Genomic DNA, 23,243 nt, shown 5'->3' with positions numbered 1-23,243 from the left:
ATTTGAAGATTGTTTAAAGAAAAACAAATTGAAATGTCTATTGAATAATTTTTGAGCTGAATACAATAAAGCTAGATACAAAATAACCATTCTAAGTGTTTTGTAAGGTTGTTGAAGATATAATTGATAACATTGTTATATCAGATGCCCTTCAGATAGCTTTATTTAACCGATGTTCATGAATGCATTTATATAAGAAACAAGTTGGATATTGAAATTAGCTACATGCTTTTAGAGCAACTTCTCTAGCTCAGAAGTCATACTCATAGATGACTAATAACACAGAGTATGTATAGAAAAGGATATGAGAAATTGAAATTTGAGTCAAAGTTACTACAACTTCCCAGAGGAAATGGTTCCTGAAAAAGTATACTTTAGATCACCTGAGATTAGGAATAAATGAGATTTTAGGAAGAAGTGTCTTAGTGTGTCTATTGCTGTGATAAAAACACCATGACCAAAAGCAACTTCTGGAGAAAAGGGTTTATTTCACCTTACAGTATTTTTTTGGTCTATCATCTAGGGAAGTCAGGGCAGGAACTCAAGGTTGGAACCTGGAGGCAGGCACTAAAGCAGAAGCCATGCAGGAGAACTGCTTACTGGCTTGCTCCTCAAGGCTTGCCCAGGCTGCTTTCTTATATAAGTAAGGACCACTTGCTCAAGGGTCGCACAACCTAGGACATCAATCATTGATCAAGAAAATGTTCCACAGGTGTGCTCACAGGCCAATCTAATGAAGATATTTTTTTTTCAACTAAGGTTCCTTCTTCCCAAATGACTCTAGCTTGTGTCAAGTTGGCATAAAACCAGCCAGCCCAGTGTCACATGAGCAAGACAAAAGGGAAGATCAGTTGTGTCAATGCAAATGAAAAGCAAGGATATAATATATGCAAGCTTAGAGATGACTCCATTCTGGTCCATTAGTGTTGGGCTTTTGTTTTTATTCTCCCTGTGTAGCTTAGGAGGCCCTCAGACATAGTATGTAGTGCAGGCTCCAAAAGGCCTATTCTTGATCTTCTTGCCTTAACCTCAAAGGCGAAAATTGCAAACAAGTACCACTGTTCGTCTAGAACCTTTTCTGGTTTTGGAGACAGGGTCTCATTATGTAGTTCTGGCTGCCTTGGAACTCAGTATGTTGATGACTCTGACCTTTAACCCACAAAGATCGTCCTGTCTCTGCCTCTTGAGTGCTGGGATTAAAGGTGTGTGCCACCACATCCAGCAAGAAAATCTTTTTAATGTGAAGAGCTCAGATTTTCTTTAATAGGTATTCACTGGGAAAGCAAAGGAGAGAGTTTTGAGAATTATATGCTAAAAGGATGGATGTAGTGGTATTGCAAATTTCATAATTTCATTTTCTTAACAGTTGGGTAAATGTACCCAATTTTCACTGTCCTTCCCTCAGTTGATTGATGTCTAGGCTGTTTCCAATTTCTAGATATTATAAATAGAGCAGTAATGAATGAGAATGAGCAAATATCTCTGTAGAAAGATGTAGAATATCTTCTGTATGTGCTGACAAGTGTGCCTGGATCTTATAGATTTTTTTTAAAGTGGGAACTCATAAAATTTAAACGTTTTTGTTTTGTTCTAAGTGAAAAGCTAACCTGATTTTAACATCCTTGATTGTTTTGGAGACAAGCTCTTACCATGTGTCTCTGGCTGGTCTTGAACTCACTATCTAGACCAGGATGATCTCAAATTCAGAGATCCACCTGCCTCATTAAAGTGCTAAGATTCAAGGAGTATGCTACCATGCCTAGGTGGTGGTGTTTTGTTTGGGATTTGTTTTGTTTTTCTTTTTGAGGCAGAATCTCAAGGATTCTAGACTGGCTTCAAACATTGTGTAGCTGAGTCTGGCCTTTTAACTTCTGACTTTTAATTTTTAAGCTTCCCTTCTGCTACCACCTTAGGGCCAGGTTTGCAGCATCATGTGTGGCTTTTTTTTTTTTTTTTTTTTTTTTAATGCGATGTAGCTATCTCTGACTCAATATACAGAGTCTATTGGAACCGTTTTCTCTGCATGGATTTCCTGCTAGTCCTATGTTACTAAGGGAAGCAGAGGCAGTGGAGAATGAGATGCAGCACCATTTCACCGGGTGTGCTGCTATCTAGAGGCAGTAATTACCGATACCTAAAGATTAGAGGTCACTCAGGAGAGAAATGAAGGACACCAATATTCCTTCTGGTTTGGTTTTTTTTTTTTTTTTTTTTTTTTCAGAGCACAAACACTTTTAAAAACTTGTAGCCAAGTGTGATAACATACATGTTGAGTCCCAGCACTTGGGAGGCAGAGGCAGGCATGTCTATCTTGAGTTCAAGGCCAAACTGATCAGAATAGACAGGGATAGACATAGGAAGACCCTGTCTCAAAAACCTTTTAAAATAGCCAAGACCTGGATGTGGTGACTCATACATTTAATCTCAGCTTCAGGAGTCTGATGCAGAATTTTTCATTCCAGGTCAGCCTGAACTACATAACAAGTCAGGCTGCAGTCATATGTGAGACCACGTCTCAAAAACAAAAAGGAGGAGGAGGAGCTAGGTGTCGTGACACACATTTCTAATCTTATTACTCAGTGACCCGAGGTGCAAATATGAAGCCTGTCAGGACTACACAGTGCTACACAGTGATTCCAGGGCACCCAGGGCTACCAAGTCAGACCTTGTCTTGAGAAAACAAGAACACATAAGAATTTTCTTACAGTTCTTTTAAAATTACTTAAACATGTCTATTTCTTGATTACTTACACTAATACTGTCCACACATAACTTCTTATGTTTCAGCAGTTGATTGCTGAGGGATTATAAATTTTTTTTATCAAGATTTACTCTCGAAATGTTCTCACCAAAAAAATGTGAACTATAGTACTGGACATTTAAATAAGTTTGTTTATGGTAATCATTTCACAAAGAAAATGTATCAAAACTTCACATATACGCTAGAAAGATATGTAAATTCTGTCAGTTATGGCTCAGTAAGACTGGAAAGCGCTTCATTTCTATTATAATAAAGTGCTTTCTTATTTTGGTAAATGTAGGTCTCTTGGTTTTAGTTATGTTTTGCTTAGCCATGTTTCTACTAAAGACATGATCAATTTTTTCCCTCTAAGGTCTAATCTTCTGTGTCACCCATTCTTTGCCTTTGCAAATGTTGGATTTGGAGTAGTGTAATTGTGTTCAATATCTGTGAGCAACAGTCATGCCACAAATGTGGACCCATTTGCTGACAGATTTGGAAGAGTATGCTAGAGTAATAGTATTTTAGGTACTATTGTTTCTAAAACTCTCCCTCAATTTGTAAAGATATAGTCTATAAATTAAGGAAGTAATTATTATTTATTTTGCTATAGACTTAATATTACATTGGTTTTGTACATTTTTTACTATAGGAAATTGCCGATAAAGATGGAAACAATAAAGTGCTGTCTTTTACTATCCCTTCCTTATCTAAGCCTTCAATATACCATGAAGTAAGTAATGTTTGGAACATGGAATGTTTCAAATTATGTTGAGAAAGACATAAAAAATTAGTTTTTGCCAGAGGTAAATATTGCAAATACTTTCTTGTTTCTGTTTTTGAAGCATGATTTTTTTGTAGCCCAAGTAGGTTTCAAATTCACCAGGTGGTTAAGGATGACCTTGCATTCCTGAATTGGCTTCTACCTTCCAAGTGAAAGGATTACACCACCATGCAAGGGCCCCAATACATAGTCTTCTCCTTTTGGTTGTGAGCTGACATGGCTCAGTGGTTAAGAGCACTGACTGTTCCTCCAGGGGATCCAGGTTCAATTTTCAGCACCCACATGTAGACCATACCTGTATATCCAGTTCCAGGGGATCTGACATCCTCTTATTGCCTCCATGGGCACCAGATACGCACCTGGTCTACACTTATATACATCTAGTAAAAGAAAGGAAGAAAGAAAGAGGTGGAGAAAGAGAGAGAAAGAGGAGAGAGAGAGAGAGAGGGAAAGAGGAGAGAGAGAGAGGGAAAGAGGAGAGAGAGAGAAGAGGGGGGAGGGAAGAAGGATATTTTCTTTATTTACATTTCAAATGCTATCCCAAAAGTTCCCTATACCCTCCCCCACCCCCTGCCCTGCTCCCCTACCCACCCACTCCCACTTCTTGGCCCTGACATTCCCCTGTACTGGGGCATATAAAGTTTGTAAGACCAAGGGGCCTCTCTTCCCAATGATGGCCAACTAGGCCATCTTCCGCTACATATGCATCTAGAGACATGAGCTCTGGGGTTACTGGTTAGTTCATATTGTTGTTCCACCCATAGGGTTGCATATCTCTTCAGCTCCTTGGGTGCTTTCTCTAGCTCCTCCATTGGGGGCCCTGTGTTCCATCCAATAGATGACTGTGAGCAGCCACTTCTGTATTTACCAGGCACTGGCATAGCCTCATACGAGACAGCTATATCAGGGTCCCTTTAGTAAAATCTTGCTGGCATATGCAAAATAATGTCTGGGTTTGGTGGCTGATTATGGGATGGATCCCCAGGTGGGGTAGTCTCTGGATGGTCCATCCTTTGGTCTTAGCTCCAAACTTTGTAACTCCTTTCATGGGTATAGTGATTATCTTGTTAGACTGATTCATTTGTATTACTCTTTAGGAAAGTAATTACTCCGAAGGATGTTAGCGCATTATGTTTCAGTATAAATAAGTCTGATTGCACAGTCTATCTTTTCACTAGTATATTTGTTTTTCTTATGTTTATTCCATTGAAGAATGTGAGAGTATTTGTGATTATATAGGTGAAAGTTGCTTTTGAGGTGATTTAGTAAAATCCAGTAAGAAATGTGTTAAGAGTCAAATTTATAGAACTGGAGAGATGGCTCAGTGATTAAGAGCACTGACTGCTCTTCCAGAGGTTCTGAGTTCCAGCAACCACATGGTGGCTCACAACTATCTGCAATGAGATCTATAATGCGCTACAGTATATTTATATATAATAAATAAATATATCTTTTTAAAAAAAGAGTCAAATTTATAGTTTTTCATGGCCTTTGATGTGTCAGATTGTGAGCAACACACATTATCCTGTTTGCTTTTAGCTCAATGCAGCTATTAAAATTTTTAAAATTAATTCCCTGAGACTTTGTTTTGCATTAGAAATAACATGTCTCCTATTTAGCCTGGATTCACTTTAACATAGACTTTTTCTGAATAATGCATTTTAATTAAGTTATTTGTATTGTGATATGAAATAAAATAGATGGTAGTAACATTAATAGATGATTGTTCTAACTTAGAAAACATGAAATCAATTGTGTAAATGGTAAAAAGGTTTTTTAGTTAAAATAAACAGCCTTCAATACTGTTTATTTTATATAATAGTTATATTCTTTGTTCTAGAATACAAACATAAATGGGTTTCTTTCAAACCTTAGTGTTTTCAGCAGTTTTTATTTTTCCTAAATACAGAGTAATCCAATGTTTTAAAAAATGAGGTGATTTATTTCAAATTTTATGTGACTTCTACACATAATTTCTAAAAAAAAAAAGGCATAAAATGTTATTGAAAAACAGAGAAAACTTACTTCAAATTATATTTTATTTAAACAAAATTAAATATGACTACATAATATAGATTCTTTTACTCTATTTTTAGGACATTATCATATGCTATATATATTTTTTTTTCTAGCCCTCAACAATTGGATCCATGGCTTTGACAGAAGGGGCATTATGTCAGCATGATCTCATCAGGGTTGTTTACAGTGATCTTCATCCTCAGAGAGAAACATTCACTGCACAGAACCGGTAATGGTCAACACTACATAGTAGGGCTAGAGAGATGGCTTGGTGGATAAACAATGGCTGCTTTTCCAGAAGACTCGGGTTCTATAACAAGAATCCCGTGATGTTTGGTAACCATTTGTAACTCTGGCTCCAGATGACCTGATACCCTCTTCCTGCCTCCAAGGGCACAAGGCATGTATGTTATGCACATACATACATGCCAGCAAAACACTCAAATACATAAAATAAACCTAAATTTTTTTTAAATACACAGCAACAATGGTGAATTTTTGCCTAATGGCTAAGTATAATTACTACATTTCAAGCTTGATATGAGTGGTGTCCAAAAGTAAAATGCATCATACTGGTAAGATATATTATAGTACAGGCTGAGCATCCTTGCCTGGAAAATCACAAGCAAAGTCTGAAATCTGATGGGCACCAGCATGGTAGTGCAAGTAGACAGTCTACACACAGTCTGTGTGACTGGGACTCAGGTAAAATGCCAGTGCGCTAAAGTATTATGTAAAATTATCTTCTGGCTGTGTGTATGGTACCTGTGAAACATAGATGAGTTTCTGGTATATATACTTGGGTCTTACCTCCCAAGAAGGCACACATTACAAAATCTGAAACATTTCTGGTCTTTGGCATGCTAATAACTACTCAAAAAAATGTTTTGAACTTTGTACATGAACACCGCATCTACTCCACTCCTCCCCTCTCCAACTCTTCCAGTGTCCCACCTCCCACACTAGTAATCTCTTCTTTAATTATTGTTACTTGTGTGTATATGTACATACATGCGCATGTGTATATATAATCAACTGAATCTATTTGTTTGCATATACATGTGTCCAAGGCTGACCAACCACTTGGGATTGGACTAGGATTGGTGTAGCAGGCCTTCAGCATCCTGTTCTATTAACTATGTCTTGTCTATAACCAAATTCCTCCCCTCTCACTGTAAATGGTGTTGGCTGCTTGAGGGAAATTTTCTGCTTATGGGGCAGGAGAAGTTCAGCAAATTCTATTAACTATTAAACAAGGTTAATATACCCAATCAAATATGTATGTCACAGTGCTGGAAAGGTTACTCAGCAGTTAAGAGCAGAAAACCAGGATTCAATTCCCAGCACCCACATGGAAGTTCTCAACCTCTCCCTCCAGTTTCAGGGCATCAGTGCCTCTGTAAGCACCACGCGTGCATGTGGTACACAGGCACACATACTAGCAAAGTGCCCATAGAATAAAATAATACGTAATGAAAACTCCTCCTTATCCTCAGCAGCCCCTGATTCTCATTGTCTGATCTTAGTGATTATGAATGATCGCACTGTGATGTTGGGGGAGTTTATTGCAGTATAATTTTGACTGTGAAGTAGTTTACAAATATACATAGTTTTGCCCCCAAATTAAGTCTGCATTACTTCCACACAGTTTATTAATGAAAATTGCTGTTTTCTCTTCCCCCTGCCTTCCATTTCCCCTTTTCAAGACTTCCAAGCCAGGGCTGGAGAGATGGCTCAGTGGTTAAGAGCACTGACTGCTCTTCCAAAGGTCCTGAGTTCAATTCCCAGCAACCACATGGTGGTTCACAACCATCTGTAATGGGATCTGATGCCCTCTTCTGGTGTGTCTGAAAACAGCTACAATGTACTCACATAAGTAAAATAAATAAATAAATCTTAAAAAAAAAAAAAAAAGACTTCGTCAGTGGTTCTCAACTGGGTGTTCATTGTCTCCTACATATACCACTTAGCAAACTATATGGAAGATTGATTTGATTGATATAGCTGGGTGGAGAGAGGGCTGTTGTGCATCTGGTGGACAGAGGGTAGGAATGCTGTTCAGTTCCTGCAAGATATCAAATGCCTGGAACTGGAGTTGCAGGTGAATTGTCATGTGGGTGCTGGGAACTAAACCCATAAGACTAGCAAGTGGTATTATTTACTGAGCCATTTCTCCAGCCCTTTGATTAGTTGGTTTTGCAGGTTTGGTTTGGGTTGGGTTGGTTGGTTGGTTGGTGGTTGGGTTTTTGTTTTTGTTTTGTTGTGAAAGAGTCTCACTTTTATAGCTGTGACTGGCCTGCAACTTACCACATACACTGTCACTGAGCCCTGAATGCTAGGATTGAAGGTGATCTCCACTATACCCAGCCTTAATTTTATTTTCCTTTTTTTTTTGGTTTTTGAGGCAGGCTTTCTCTACATAGCCCTAGCTATCTTTGAACTCACTCTGCAGACCAGGCTGGCCTTGAACTCACAGAGATCTACTTGGCCTCTGCCTCTTGAATTCTGGGATTAAAAGCATGTGCCACCATGCCCAGCCTTAATTCATGTCTTTTTTTTTTTTAAAGATGTATTTATTTATTTATTTATTTATTTATTTGTTATGTATACAGCAGGCCAGAAGAGGACACCAGATCTGATTATAGGTGGTTGTGAGCCACACAATGTAGTTGCTGGGAATTGAACTCAGGACCTCTGGAAGAACAGCCAGTGCTCTTAACCTCTGAGCCATCTCTCCAGCCCTTTAAATAAGAAAATACAGCACTGGCTATGGCTCATAATAGTAAGAATTGAAACAGACTATTGAGGAGGATACTGTAGAAACCTGATTAAGAAATCATGAAGATTTACATTAAGGCATTGTTAATAACCATTTACTAAGTAAATAATTTACTCTTGTATGTGATAGAAATAAATAATTATGATCATTTTTTATTTTTCTAGGTTTGAAGTCCTAAGTTTTCTCATGCTGTGCTATAATTCAGCTATTGTGTATATGCCTGCATCATCTTACCAATCTCTTTGTCGGATGGGTTCCAGGTGAGAGAGTATTTATTATTCTTCATATTAATATAGTTACTTGAAAAGCATTATATATGCTAGGCTATTGTAACTTCTGGTATAGTAGTAAATAAACTTCATGGAGCTTACATTCCTATAAGAATGAAAGTTATTTTAAGGGCCTGGAGAGATGGCTCAGCAGTTAAGAGCACTGACTGCACTCGCACAGGATTCCCATCTTCTACCTGGTAACCCACAACTCTGCTTAGCTCCAGTTCCAGGTGTTCCAAATCCTCTTCAGACCTCCGAGAGTACTGCACTCACATAAATAAATAATAAAAAAGGAAAGAAAGAAAATTATTTTAGCATTCAACAAAATATTTCTTAGATCAATGAGTTAGGTCAAGTCCACTAAGTTTAGAATTATTTATCAATATATAAAATTGTTTTCTAGATGTATTTTTCTAGATGTATTTTTTTAAAAATAAATCATAGTAAGAATTTTGAATAATGAAATTGTGTATGGGAAAAAACCTTAAGAATGCAAATCTTGGGACTGGAGAGGTGGCTTAGCAGTTAAGAGCACTGACTGCCTTTCCAGAGGACTCAGGTTCAGTTCCCATCACCTACTTGGCAGCTCACAACTGTCTGTGACTACAGTTCCAGCAGACCTGACACCTTCACACAGACATGTATGCAGACAAAACACCAATGCACGTTTTAAAAAGTAATAAATTATGTTTTAGAAATAATGTGTCTCTTTCCCCTATACATTTTTATTTGTTTAAAACAAGGCCCTCACATAGTGCTAGCTGACCTTGAACTCCTGATCTTCTATTGGGATTATAGACATGCTCCTTTTTATATTTTGTAAACTATTATCTGTTCTGTGCCAATTATATGTGTGATGGCCAAGGAACATTCTCTGTGTGCTACAGATTATAGTCTATATTATTTCTTAAGAAATTAGGCTTGGCTGAAACTTACATATCTACTATAGAAAAAATATATAAGTAATATAAGTTGGGTTAGGGTCATGGACTTTCAGTTCTGAGCTTATGCATTCCAAGTGACTTTTCACTACAGAAGCTGAGTCTCCCCACCTGCTACTCCCAGCCCTCAGAGTTCAATCACATACAATCCTAGCACTCAGGAAGCAGAGGCAGGCTGATCTTCAGGGTTAAGGTGGACTACAGAGCAAGACAGACCCTGCCTCAGGAAAAGAAAAAAATTCATATGCAGTTCCTTTCTTTTGCTATGTAACAAATTCTTGGACCAGAAAGATGGCCTAATAGGTAAATGAGTTTATTTTGTGAAGTTTCAGCCTCTTAATGCTTTTTATAGGAATACTCACTGTGTGGTTTAATCATGATTTATTTAAAAGAAAAAAAAAAGAACAAATGAACGACAATTGGCAATCTTTGCTGATCTTCTAAAAATACTTTTTTTTTTTTCCTGAAGTAAAAAAAAGCCACACGAAGTGCAATAGGGTTGTGCGGCGACTCATTGATATTTCTCTGACGTGAGATAGAGTTGTGTGTGTGTGACTGGCTAGCAGCTATCAGTATTAGCAAGGTCTCTTGCCGATATCAGAGTCAGTGTGTCATTTCAGTTTAACTGGATGAACTGTCAAATAAAGAAATGCAGAATGGAAAAAAAAAAGAAATCCTTAAAATGTGAATTTGCTTTCTAAAAGTCAAATTACAAAGCTGGATGCAGTAGCTTTCATCTATAACCCAGTGCTGCCGCAGCAAAACTCAGAATGTTCTTGTTGGATGAAGTGCAGTGGCAGAAATGACTGCACAGTGGGAGAAGAGAACTGTGTCCCCAGAAGTTAACTTCTGACCTCCACGGACAAAATGTGAGATACAAGTACACACTAAACAATTTTTAAAAAGAAAAACCAGTTTCTACAAGTTTACCAGCTTAGAACATCCCACATTTATTATTTCATAGTTTTTATGAGGCAGAAATGTAGGCATGGCTTGCCTTTACTTAGGATCTTTTTTTTTTTAAAGACAAGGGTCTCACTACATGGTTTTGGCTAGCCTGGACCTCCCTCCCTATGTAGATCCAACTAGGCTAACTCACAAAGATGAGCCTATGTGCACCTCATGAGTGCTAGAATTAGCAGCAGGTGCTATCACACCTGGCAACTTAGAGGTCTTTTAAGGCTATAGAAATACATAAGGAATTGTAGTCTCCCAAGACTTAGCACATGACTTGAATTCTGTTCCTACAGTTGTAGGATTACATGTTTCTTTATCTAGTTGGCTGTCTGCTGGACTCCATCCTCATGTTGATGACACATGGGCCTCTTACACAGCTTAAGACCTCATAGCTTGCTTCTTCAAAGCTAGAGTAAATTGAGAGTATCCAGCATGATCTGTAACTTTAGTAATAGTTACACACATAATGTACAGATAGAGTGTGTGGAATCTTTTCGCCTTTGCCACATTGTGTTGAGTAGAAGCAAGTTACATGTTCCACCCTGAGTGGATAGAGAGAGACATAACATAAATACCAGAAAGGAAGGCTCCTAGGCATCAAAAATCAAAATCATTTTGAGAAACGCTCAAGTTCACATTGCTGTTCTTTTACTGAGAAGAGCACAGTCTTGGTATCTAAGTACCACAGTAATTTGGTATCTACTATTGTCCATTAGAGAATGAATGAGCAAGCTTCATCTTTAATAATCTGGTTTTGGGTTTAGTAATAGACTTCTCTATAGGTGAAGCTGGACTCACATTAGTTGTGTGGGTCAGACTGGCTTCTTTTATGTTTCTTGAGTGCTGGGATTATAGGCATGTGCCAATTTTATCAATATAATGCTATTTTCAACTTGTAGTAGTTTTATTACTTTACTATATTCTATATATGTATATAATTTTTAATTGATTGAGACTATAAGGCACTAAAATTGTTCTTCTGAACCTACTATTATAATTAACTTGATAAAGTTATGAACACAAGCACACTATAACTTTCTACCAGTGTTATAACACTATAACTATTAAGATACAACTTCTGGAAGCATCTCAGTGAAATAAGAGGCAGTTGTTCATGATGTTCATTTTGACTGATAGTGGCTTTAGTGATCTCTGTTGTTACTACCTACAGAGGTGCTAGCATCTCCTATTGGGCATCATGGCCACTCTTACACCTCTTGTATATCATTAAGATGTGACTGTAACTTTTCTTCTCCTGATGTAATTGTTGTCTCAGAGGCTGACTGTCTCAGTTGGCTAACCTGGGCCTAGTCTTGGAAGCTTCTAGCCTGGTGCAATCTAATCTAGGCCTAGAATGTTTTCAGCCTCACAGACTTGCTGCTGAATAAGCTCACCTCATCCTAGATCTTTCTGAGCTCTGAATGGCTAATTCAACTCAGCTGTTCTGTCTCAAACTCCTCTCCAAGCTGACTGATTCAGACTCCTCTCTGGGCCTCTGGCTGACCTCATTGTTCTTCTTGACCTCATACTAACTTTGGCAATCTGTTCTAATCTTCTGGCTCTTTCTCATTCTCTGTCATCACCTGTGTCTAGCTTGTTCTCTCTCTGTCTCAACCTGTCTCTATAAAAGTCCCAGTAAAAATAGCCTCCTTTTTTTCTCTCACTCCAAGGCTCCCTCAAGTACCTTCCCTTTCCTTTCTTCTCATGAGAGTTGAGCATATCCTATTTTGTCAGATATTTCTCTGATTTGTCAATTTGTCTATTTCACTGTCAAACATGGGTCCATTCTTCTACAAACTAACTTTACCTTCATTGTCTGGGGTTGATGGTGGGTACTAAGTGCATGTTTGTATTCCAGCAGAGGGGTTAAAGGTGTGTGCTAAGGAATGAGTCACACCACAACTAGAAACTTTTTTTTTTCAGTAAATAATACAACCTCTGGGTTTGCAGTGTGATCAAATATCCTGCAACAAATAAGATCCTCAAAAGAGGGCCAAGAAGTTCATTTAGCATCAGGCTAATGTGTTAAAATGGAGTATAATTTAGAAGACCATACTGGCATATACAACACAGTGCAGAAGAGATTCAAGAGCAAGCTTGGTTATAAGAACAATAATCCCAGTCTTTAATCCTAGCACTCAAGTGACAGAGTGGATCTCTCTGGGTTTGGGGCTAGCCTATGCTACATACAGTTCCAAACCAACCCAGATTACACAATGAAACTGCCTCAAAAAGAAAGAAAACCAAGTTCATGCTGCTCAGTGGCTCTCAGAGCCCTTGGTCTCCAGTGTCTAGGAGCAGTGGTGCTGCTGATGTCTAGGCAACACACTTTGCTGTTTCCACTATGGAAGGAGCAGTACCCCACTGCCTATGAGAGTCTCCGGTCCCAGTACTAGGCTGCACAAGGAAGAAAACGAATGAGTAACAATTGTGCACATTTAATTTTGCTTAAATAAAACATCAAATAAATAATAGTGGCCTCACCAACAACAGCATTTTGAAATGTTGTTTTAAGATTTATGTACTATCCAGGAATTCCCCAGTACAATTTAGGATAGAGAAAAAGCTATGCATTTATGTTTTAGAGAGAGAGGGAGAAGCAGGAAAAGGATGTCTGTGAAAGAGGCTATTGGGTATTTGAGGAAACTTACTACTTTTTATGGACTCCACTAGAATCCATAGGGACAAAAGGATGGACCATCTAGAGACTGCCATATCCAGGGATCCATCCCATAATCAGCCTCCAAACGCTGACACCATTGCATACACTAGCAAGATTGTGCTGAAAGGACCCTGATAATAGCTGTCTCTAGTGAGACTACGCCGGGGCCTAGCAAACACAGGAGTGGATGTTCACAGTCANACTAAGACTCCACACTATCAGCTTCCAAACGCTGACACCATTGCTTACAATAGCAAGATTTTGCTGAAAGGACCCAGATATAGCTGTCTCTTGTGAGACGATGCCAGGGCCTAGCAAACACAGGAGTGGATGTTCACAGTCAGCTATTGGATGGATCACAGGGCCCCCAATGGAGGAGCTAGAGAAAGTACCCAAGGAGTTAAAGGAATCCATATTTTATGAATAAAGGCATGCTTAAAAAATTTAAAAACCAACATCCTCCACCTGGTCATGACTCTGGCATATAGCAGGTGTCAGTGGCTGAGGGATGAGTAATTTGTAAATGTAGTCAATCAGGAAGTCAAATGTTAATTGCTGTATTTTTTTAGGGTTTGTGTGAGTGGGTTTCCACGACAACATGAGAAACAGTGGAAGGAGCTCTGTGGTCGAATTGTATTAGATCCTGAATTTATGGTGCAACTTCTCACAGGAGTTTACTATGCCATGTAAGTAGGAAGGAGATGAATTCTTCTGCACATGGGAACATTTAATATCCTTGTATCTTCTTTATACAATCTTTTGTTTCATGTAGGCCTGTTACCCTGTTTTCTAATGTGGTCTCTTTTCAGCACTTTATAAATAGCCAATTAATAACATGACTAGCCACAAAATTAGAACCATCTTAGAAATTTTAGATTCTCTATATGGAAAACTGTTGTTTCGTTATAGTTCATTATCATGATTGTCATGAATACTTTAACTAGATCATTCTGAATAGCAGCATGGTAAAAGCCCATCTGTATAAAGAGGCTTCTGTTAGCTACTGTAAACATAGTTAGGGTGATTCAGAAATGAGGACTTGGCAGTGACAGCTTTGTTTATAACTAAAGCAATAGAACTTGGGGTAGGTTTTTTTGGTTTTTGTTTTTGTTTAAAGTTCTAAAGATCAGAGATATCTACTGGAAGTACTAAGTAATCCATCCCATAGGTATAATGGACAGTGGGACCTTGGCCAGGAAGTACTTGATGACATCATTTATAGAGCTCAGCTAGAACTCTTTTCTCAGCCACTCTTGGTAAGTTTGTTTGTTTGTTTGTTTGTTTGTTTTAACATATGTCCACTTTTTTTCCATGGAGAATGGAAGTCTTATTGATTTAGGTCCTATTCTGGAGGCATGCTGACTCTTCTTAAAGCATATATGTGGTCAAAATGTTACTATGGGGCAAATGGAAAGTGGGTATTGAGGTAAATTGAAAAATGAAATGTTTCTCCAGACAATGATGGTAGACATATCTACCACATATCTCAGACATATCTCTGAGTTCAAAGCCAGCTTGGTCTACAGAGTGAGTTCCATGACAGCCAAAGTTACAGAGAGACACTTGTCTTGAAGAACTGGGGGGGTCAGGGAGGCATGGTTTGAAATCCGTAAGAAAAGAGAAAACCAAGTACTAACTAGCACATGGAAGCACATGGAAGCAGGCAGATTGCCACAAGGTGGAAATGGTCCTCAGCTACTCAGTAAGTTCCTGGCTATTCTTAACTAGATAGTAAAGCCCTGTTAAAGAGAGGACAACCACAGAGGTTTGTTATTGTTGTAATTGATTTATTTTTACTTACTCACTTTACATCCTGCTCACTGCCCCTTTCCTTGTCACCCCTTCCCACAATCCTTCCCCATCCTCCTCCCCTTCTCTGAGTGGGTCAGACCCCACTGAGTGTCCCCCCACCCCGGCACTTCAAGTCTCTGTGAGGGTGGGCTCTTCCTCTCCCACTGGCCAGACAAGGCAACCCAGCTAGTAGAACATATCCCACATACAGGCAATGGCTTTTTGGGATAGCCCCCACTCCAGTTGTTTGGGACCCACATGAAGACCAAGCTGCACGTGTGCTACATATACGCAGGAAGGCCTAGGTCCAACCCATGTATGTTTTTTGGTTGGTGGTTCAGTCTCTGAGAGCCCCAAGGGTCCAGGCTAATTGACTTTGCTGGTCATCTTGTGGAATTCCTATCCCCTTTGGGGACTGCATTCCTTCCTCCTGTTCTTCCATAAGAGTCCCCAGCTCCATCCACTGTGTGGCTGTGAATGTCTGCATCTGTCTGAGTCAGCTGCTTGGGTGGAGCCTCTCAGAGGACAGATATGGTAGGATTCTGTCTGCAAGTGTAACAGAATATCATTAATAGTGTCATGGATTGGTGTTTGGCCATGGGGTGGGTCTCTGGTTGGACCAGTTATTGGTTGGCTATTCCCTCAGTCTCTGCTTCACCCCCATCCACCCACCCACCCATGCCATGCCTGAGTTTCTTATAGACAGGATGAATTTTGGGTTGAAATTTTGTGGGTGGGTTGGAGTCTCTATCAGTCCTCTGGATTCCTACCTGGTTACAGGCTTATTCAGGTTCCATATCCCCAGTGCTTCGAGTCACAGCTAAGGTCACGCCCATTGATTCTTGGGTGCCTCCCTTATCCCAGGTCTCTGTCTCGTCCCGGAGATGCCCTCCACCTCCCCACCCCTGTCACTTGCAGATTTTCATTCATTCTTATGGCCATCTGGCCATCTCTTCTGTCCCTCCCCATACCTGATCAGTTTTATTCAGATGTATAGAAAAAAGAAAGGATATCAAGCTCAAGTAAAATCTTCATTTTATTATTATAATCAAAACTAGCACAGTTTAGAAATGAAGTAATCACTATAAGAGCTTATTTTTTTCTCCACATAAACATAAATTCTAAATCATTTCCTTTAATAAAGTAAAATTAGAGCCAGGCGATGGTGGCTCCTGCCTTTAATCCCAACACTTAAGACAGAGGCCCACCTGGTCTACAGAGTAAGTTCCAGGACAGCCAGGACTACACAAAGAAACCCTGTCTCAAAAAACAAACAAAAAAGAAAATTAATATGCAGTACACAAAAGGAAAAATATTCTCTGTAGACATAAGAAAAGTGCACTTATAATCTTACTTAACTTTAAAGATTTCATACTTCCCAACATGTAGGAGACTTGTGAGATGGCTTGAGATAAAGGCACTTGCTGCCAAGTCTGATAGCCTGAGTTCAATCCCAGAACCCTCATGGTAGAAGGAGAGAACTTGACTCCTATGTTAAGTTGCCCTATGATATCCACACTCATGCTATGTTAGTCACATGCACACACTAAGTATTTTTTTTAATCAAATACAAATGCAAATGCTGAGCCAGCAGTATGACTCAGTGGGGTCATATTTGCTATGCAAATCTGTCAACTTGAATTCTATCCCCAGAACCTACATAAAGGTGTAGGAGAGAACCAACTCTATAAAATTGTTCTCTGACCTCCATATAAGCATAATGACAGCCCTCCACATACATATTATGCATGTGTACAGATATATAATAACAAAGTATGAAAGACAAGTTAGGGGAAGATGAAGCTTTGTTATGCTTTGATGATAATATGACTCTAACCATTCCTTTGCAGAAGTAATTTTGTAATGAGTGCTTATTCTCTTAGATTCTTTATTCCACATGTAGCTTTGTGTCTATGGAAACTAAGACCTTAAAAGTGTACTATAAAGAGCTGAAGAGGTGGCTCAGTGACAAAGGACATTGGATTTGATTCCCAGCATAGTGGCTCCCAACCATCTGTAAATCCAGCTCCAGGAGATATGATACAGTCTTCTGGCCTTTGTGAGCACCAGGCATGCACATGATGCATGCATGCATGCATGTGTGTGTGTGTGTGTGTAGACAAAACACCCACACAAATAAAATTAAATTAAAAGTACTAGAAGTTTAACTGTACTGTTACTTTTATTTTTCTGTTTTTGAATTTTTGAGACAGGCTGTGTAGCTCTAACAATTCTGGAACTCACTCTGTAAAACCAAGCTGACCTTGAACTCAGAGGAACCCCTGTGACTCCCAAGTGATGGAATTAAAGGCCTGCGCTGCTGCTGCCGCCGCGCACACCTGGCCTACAGTGTTGTTCTAATTGCAAAGAAATAAAAGTTGTCTAAGTGTTCTCATAACAGAGAACAATTGAAATTTGGTATTTTCTTAATGAAATTGTATATTTGAGAACTTACAATAAAGAAAAAATAATAGCTTAGGAAAATATGTGTATTTTAAATCTACATATGAAAGAGATAGCAAAATATTAGTAATTTTAGGTGGTTTAACTGTATGTGGGCCCTTTCTCTTCTGCCTTCTTTCTTTTCCTTTCTTATGCTTCCTAGTCTTGGTTTGAATTTGTAATTCTGTCTTGGTCTTGGAGGTGCTGTGATTATGAGTGCCACCATACCTGACTGACTTTTGTTTCCTACCAGTTATTAAGCTTTCTGTAGTGATTCTGTGATATTTAAAATGTTTATGCATTTTCTACCTGGGATAGTTTTTTAAAGGTATTTTATTTATTTGTACCATTTTTAACTTTAAGATCAAGATAAATTTACTGATATATAGCATTTTTCTCATATCTAGATCTATATTCCAAACAAAATGTAGAAACCAGCGTCCTCTATATTACTGGCCGGGCTTAGTGTAAACACTTAACCTTGCTTACATTCCTCAAACCTTGAGACAGCTTCCTCCTGTAGGCCTGTGTGGGTAGATCAGACATTCTCATCCAGGTTGCTGTATCCTACATGTGCTTGTCATGTGCAAAGGGAAAGAAAGAAAGACAGACATTCATTTCCTCTAGCTCAAAGTGGCTTTGCTGGATTGCTACTTACTGGTCGAGAGACAAACCAGTCAGATAGCAATTGTTTACCAATCAGGTTTCCCAGTCTTCTCCTTGAGGCACAGGACACATACTGCCAGCATGTATTTAGGGAAAAAATCTCTCATGAATAATACACAAGAGTACAGAAAAGTATTACCGTCTTATCACAGATTAAGTTTTCTGCTATTTATCATATGAGAAAGCAGGAACTTATTCTAACTTGTTTTATATCTTGGTTACAAATATTAAACATTTTTCTTTGGAATGCTCTTTCCTTTTGAAACTCAACAACTTCAGGAATCCAGTAGGGTATAGAACTCATATTTTAGTAATAGTTTTTTATTTGAAAAGCCTACTGAAAAATTCATAATAATAAAAATAAACATTTGACACAGTTGTCCTTTTATATTATACAACTTCATATGTTATATGAAGTACACATATGTGTAACATATGAAGTTGTATAATAATGGAAACATATATTATAGTACAGGTTAAAAGTCTGTGTTGGTTGTAAATTTATAGACTTATATTATCATTTTAGGTGGCAAATGCCATGAAAAACTCATTACCATTTGATGCACCCGATTCTTCACAAGAAGGCCAGAAAGTACTTAAAGTGGAAGTCACTCCAACAGTGCCGAGAATTTCTCGGACTGCAATTACAACAGCTTCAATTCGTCGTCATAGATGGAGAAGAGAAGGTAAGTATAAATTTTCTATAGTTTACTTTTGGATTCAAGTAAACTTACCACTGTTTATATAGAATGTACAACTGCTTGATAGCAATTAATGCTCATGAATTAATGTAAAATATTTTCATTTAAAAATGGTACTAGAAATGTGGTAATGCTTAGTTATTTTAATGTAAATATATATCTGTTTATAAAGTAGGAAGATGTTAGACTGTTCAATTAATGATAAAATGTAAAATAAGACTTAGCCAAAATTTGTCTTTTTTTATAACTAGTAATAAAAACAGGGAGAAAGTTGCTTTAAGCCTATTAGCTGGAAAAAAGGTACATGTATGAGCACTGTGGGAGAAAACTATATGCCTGGTCCAACTAATAGTATAATTCAAACTATCCATCAAAGAATTGGTTCTCATTTTTTGGATTTCCTTTTTTTATTCTAAGAGCTAAACCCAGCAATATTTTATCGACATATGGTACTAAGCAGTCAAGCTGTCTTGCCTAAGAGAAATTGTCATTTTAATGATCCTGATTTTTCTGTCCCATTCATTTGCAAACCTCACATTGTTCATCTGCTGCCTTATGTGTGTGCAGGCTGTGCACACACATGTAACTATATAGACAGTGTTTGTGTTAATATCATATCCATATATACATTCTCTTATCTGCCTGGGTCAGAATGCTCAGAAAAGAACAGAGCAGCACAAAAAGTACTAAAATTTTATATGTTGAATCCCAGATGGCTTTGACTTCTCAAACGAGGCTGACTCGAGTATTCCTGGCTCCCCGATCCAACACGGCTCCACTGACCTAGGGATCAAACGTGTGCAAGAGGGGGAGGTGCTGGTGCGCAGGACCCCTGAGCATGGCTCGCCGGAGCCCACCTCAGCAGCAGCCACAACAGAGGGTAGGACAGAGATGAGGAGGCAGAAGTCAGTGAGGCAGTTGCTGGAGAAGGATCCTGGCTCTCTGTCCCCAAGCAGAGCACCTTTCCATTCTAGTGTGTGTCTCCACTACCCCTGGGTGTGCTAGCTCCTCTTTGCAAAGCAGCCCTCCTCCCCATATGCCTAGCACCAGGTTAGGTACAATCTTCAGTTGCCATTTGTGCTGGCCCGGAGTCTGCATCCCTGTGTCATCAAACAGCAGCTTGGCATGGCTACTAACAAGGCAGGGGCCTGGATGGAAAGGTCTGCAAATGCTTCAAAACTTTCATTACTGAGCATGTTTACTCTTAACATTAGAAAAATGCACCCAGTGGTCATGAGCCTTCTTAGTCGGTATTAAGGTTTATTCTTTAAAAGTCTGTGAAGAGAATTTTAAAATATAAGCACATTTAAGAAATTGAAGTGGAGCTGGCACTTATCTGTTTTCCTAGGGTGTCCAGTTAATAAGTATTTCCAGTCTCGAACAGAGAATGCAGGTATTGATTGGCTTCTCATTAGCTGGATTAAGTTGTGTTAATTAAGTTAAATTACTGACATCTTTTCTCTGTAAATGTGTTATCCTGAGCGTACTACACTTTACTTTTACACACACACACACACACACACACAGTGGTTAAAGCTCCCAGATGGAAATGAAATGTGTTACAAATCAATGATCCTTGTTTCTACAATGTAATTATTCGCACATAAGAACTCTGTGCTCCATCACTACCTGTAAAAAAGAACGCATCTCTCTGACGGGAAGGTATTTGCCTGCTGCTTTCTATGAAATGGCATATGAGCGAGCTTTGTAGAAAAGAGAAGTGTAGCCAAATGGTTTCATTGTTTAGTTTATATTGCCCTGGAGTACCACTATAAAACTTTATCCTAATAAACCTGTAAGTAGCTTTAAAAGAGATCAATGATTTCTGTTTATTTTAAAGATCAAACATACATATAAAATATTTACCTTCTATTTTAAGGAAGTATCTTTCTCTTCGGTGTATTAGAAATTTGAGCATGCTCAGTAAGAATCTAAATGTACCCTCAGTTCCTCACCTATTTGACCAAATTGACTTTACTTTAACAGTATTGCATGTGCATGGCCTAATGACCCCAAAATTGGTACTGTTTTAGAGATCCTTCTTGATGTGGCTGTGGGAGATGTGCCCTTCCCTTTTGTCTTTTTGTATCTCTTTATCTTACCCCTAGCAATTAGATGCATCTTGTTTAAATGCAAGAAAAGGGAGGAAGGGAGGAAATTGAGAAAAGGAATAGATTTGGAACCCAAGTGGATCCAAACTGAACTAGAGTCATTTCTCGTTCTTGATAACTAAGTAACCCATTTGATGATTGTAACTAATGAGTGTTAGTGTGTCGCAAGTATCTGCACTAAAAGTAATGCCATACATTAGCAGTTGATGCAGCTCTTACAGAACGACACTGGCCGAAGCACTGCTCTTAGTTCATCAGTCCTATACTTGAAAACAAAACTCAAGTAGTAATTCCTCTTGATTATCTGTGTTACTTCTATTGAGTTTCCTGTTAGTATTCAACTGTTAGTTTGGGGTAGATTTTATGGAAAATCAATACATTTCTTTAGTGTGTTTGAAGCTAGGTGTGATAGTACAAGCCTTTAATTTTATCACTCAGGAGACAGAGACAGTCTTTGAGCTTAGGGCCAGCCTGGTCTACATAGTAAGTTCCAGACTAGTCAGAGTTACATAGTGAGACCCGGTCTCAAAAAAATAAAATAAAAAAATATAAAAAATTGGTTTATCTTTTATCCTAAATTAATCGTGGTTTAAAATAATTATTAGTAGATGCAAAATTTATAGGAAAATCAACTATTAATAAAAAAGTCAATGAAATAAATCCCTTTCAGTCCTGTCTTTGAGTCATGGATGTTGTCACCTACAGAAAAACTATAAAAGGAAATATGTTTTGAGACTCAATTGCATTTTCACTTCCTGGGTTTTTTGTTGTTATTTTGTTTTGGTTTTAGAGGTAATGGTGGTTTTTTGGGTTTTTTTTGGTTTTTGTTGTGTTTTGTTTTGTTTTTGTTTTGTTTTGTTTTGAGTCAGGGTTTCTCTGTGTAGCCCTGGCTGTCCTAGAACTTACTCTGCAAACCAGGCTGGCCTTAAACTCAGAGAGATCTTCCTGCTTCTACCTTTTTGCTAGGATTAAGAGTGTGCATCACCACACCTGGCTTTCTTTGAGGGTTTTTAAGACAGAGAAAAAGAAATTGATTAAAATGTACAAGAATTTTGGTAATTCTCAAGAATGCTGGAACTTTTATATTACATATATAACTTACTTTAAAATAAAACAAGTTTGTAATAATGTTTTTAAATAGTTTAATAATAAAAATGTATTTATTAGGGCAGATAAAATTGTTCAGTTATTAAAGGTGCTTGCCCTGCAAGCCTGGTGATCTGAACCCAAGTAAAGGTGGATAAAGAAAACCAATTCCACAAAATTGTCCTCTACCCTCTACACACATACACAGCAGACACACACAGTAACACTAATAAAAATCTAAGTGAGCTTGCTTGTTATATTTTTAAATTAAAGGAAGACTCTAAGCTTTAAGATAGTGCCCGTGATTTCTGTGTAATCATTGTTCATTACATTGAAACAACATTTCAGTATATACAGTAGCAGTAGATTTCACTTGCATGGTGGCTTTTTATGTTATCACCGTCTATGGCCATACTGCTTGGCATCAGCTGTGCATGAAGCAGCACTCAAAGCTAGCACTAAGTCTCTCGGTCTCCTGTCCTAACTACTTAGATGAACCCATTTCATACAAATAGTTCTGAATATTTAGAATCTTTATACTAATTATAGGTCAATTATTAAGAGGTAAATGAATATGATCTAAAATGTTTATATTCAAGGTACACATACTCAGTTCTTTTGACAGGATTGAGAGAAGTAGTGTCAGTTGCTATTATTTTTAGTAAATATATTTCCACATGGCTTTGCATGATGATTAAATATTAAATTGCTGTAGATATTTATATGTATATGTAACAAGTTGCCTTTTGCTTTAAGAATAGCCTAATTTGATTCTTTTTTAGAAGTAAAATAACTAATCCATGTAAAGAAATATTGCTAAGAAATATTTTTACTTTTCAGGTGCTATGTTAAGTAAAAGATTGTGTTTGAATATGTACATTTTTATTAGGTAACCTGTATCTCAAATTAGTATTTACATTGTTCTCTAACATTTTACCTTAACTATCACGTTAATATCTGTTTTATAGATTCTTACTTTCTTTCATTCTGGGAAAATTATTTTCAGTTTTTGAAAGAAGAAAGCATTAATGTTGAGACTGTTTGATCACACTTTTCAGTAAGAGAATTGGGCTGTCTGGAAACTGCAAGCTCATTTGTATCATGTGATTCTCATCCCACAAAACCTCAAGATGAGAAGGTCCTTTGACTAAGTGCAGTTACTGTGTGAGATGCACTACAGCGTGCAGTGCTTTTGTCTCCTACTAAGGACAGAACTGTTAGAGATACGGAGTATAGACACCTACCTTTGCTGCCTCACAATCAGTACAAATGTCACGGAAATCTATGAGAGG

The 23,243-nt window shown here is 38.1% G+C and overlaps 1 protein-coding gene across 5 annotated transcripts in view; it reads left to right on the top strand.

Annotated features, from left to right (window-relative positions):
- The window catches only part of Fam126b (family with sequence similarity 126 member B), a 65,720-nt gene that overhangs the window by 34,423 nt on the left and 8,054 nt on the right, over positions 1–23,243 (top strand). For 3 of the 5 annotated variants that reach the window (XM_021166094.2, XM_029474951.1, XM_029474949.1), the window contains exons 6-12: positions 3,393–3,473; positions 5,657–5,772; positions 8,487–8,582; positions 13,724–13,840; positions 14,323–14,410; positions 18,580–18,739; positions 19,467–19,634. In XM_021166094.2, the coding sequence (XP_021021753.1) occupies positions 3,393–3,473; positions 5,657–5,772; positions 8,487–8,582; positions 13,724–13,840; positions 14,323–14,410; positions 18,580–18,739; positions 19,467–19,634 (826 nt within the window). The remainder of the gene's footprint in view (positions 1–3,392; positions 3,474–5,656; positions 5,773–8,486; positions 8,583–13,723; positions 13,841–14,322; positions 14,411–18,579; positions 18,740–19,466; positions 19,635–23,243) is intronic. The other 2 variants (XM_029474959.1, XM_029474965.1) reach the window with 1 other exon arrangement.

Source organism: Mus caroli, chromosome 1 (genome assembly GCF_900094665.2).
Source record: "Mus caroli chromosome 1, CAROLI_EIJ_v1.1, whole genome shotgun sequence".
Classification (NCBI taxonomy): domain Eukaryota; kingdom Metazoa; phylum Chordata; class Mammalia; order Rodentia; family Muridae; genus Mus; species Mus caroli.
This window is presented reverse-complemented; position numbering and strand designations above follow the sequence as displayed.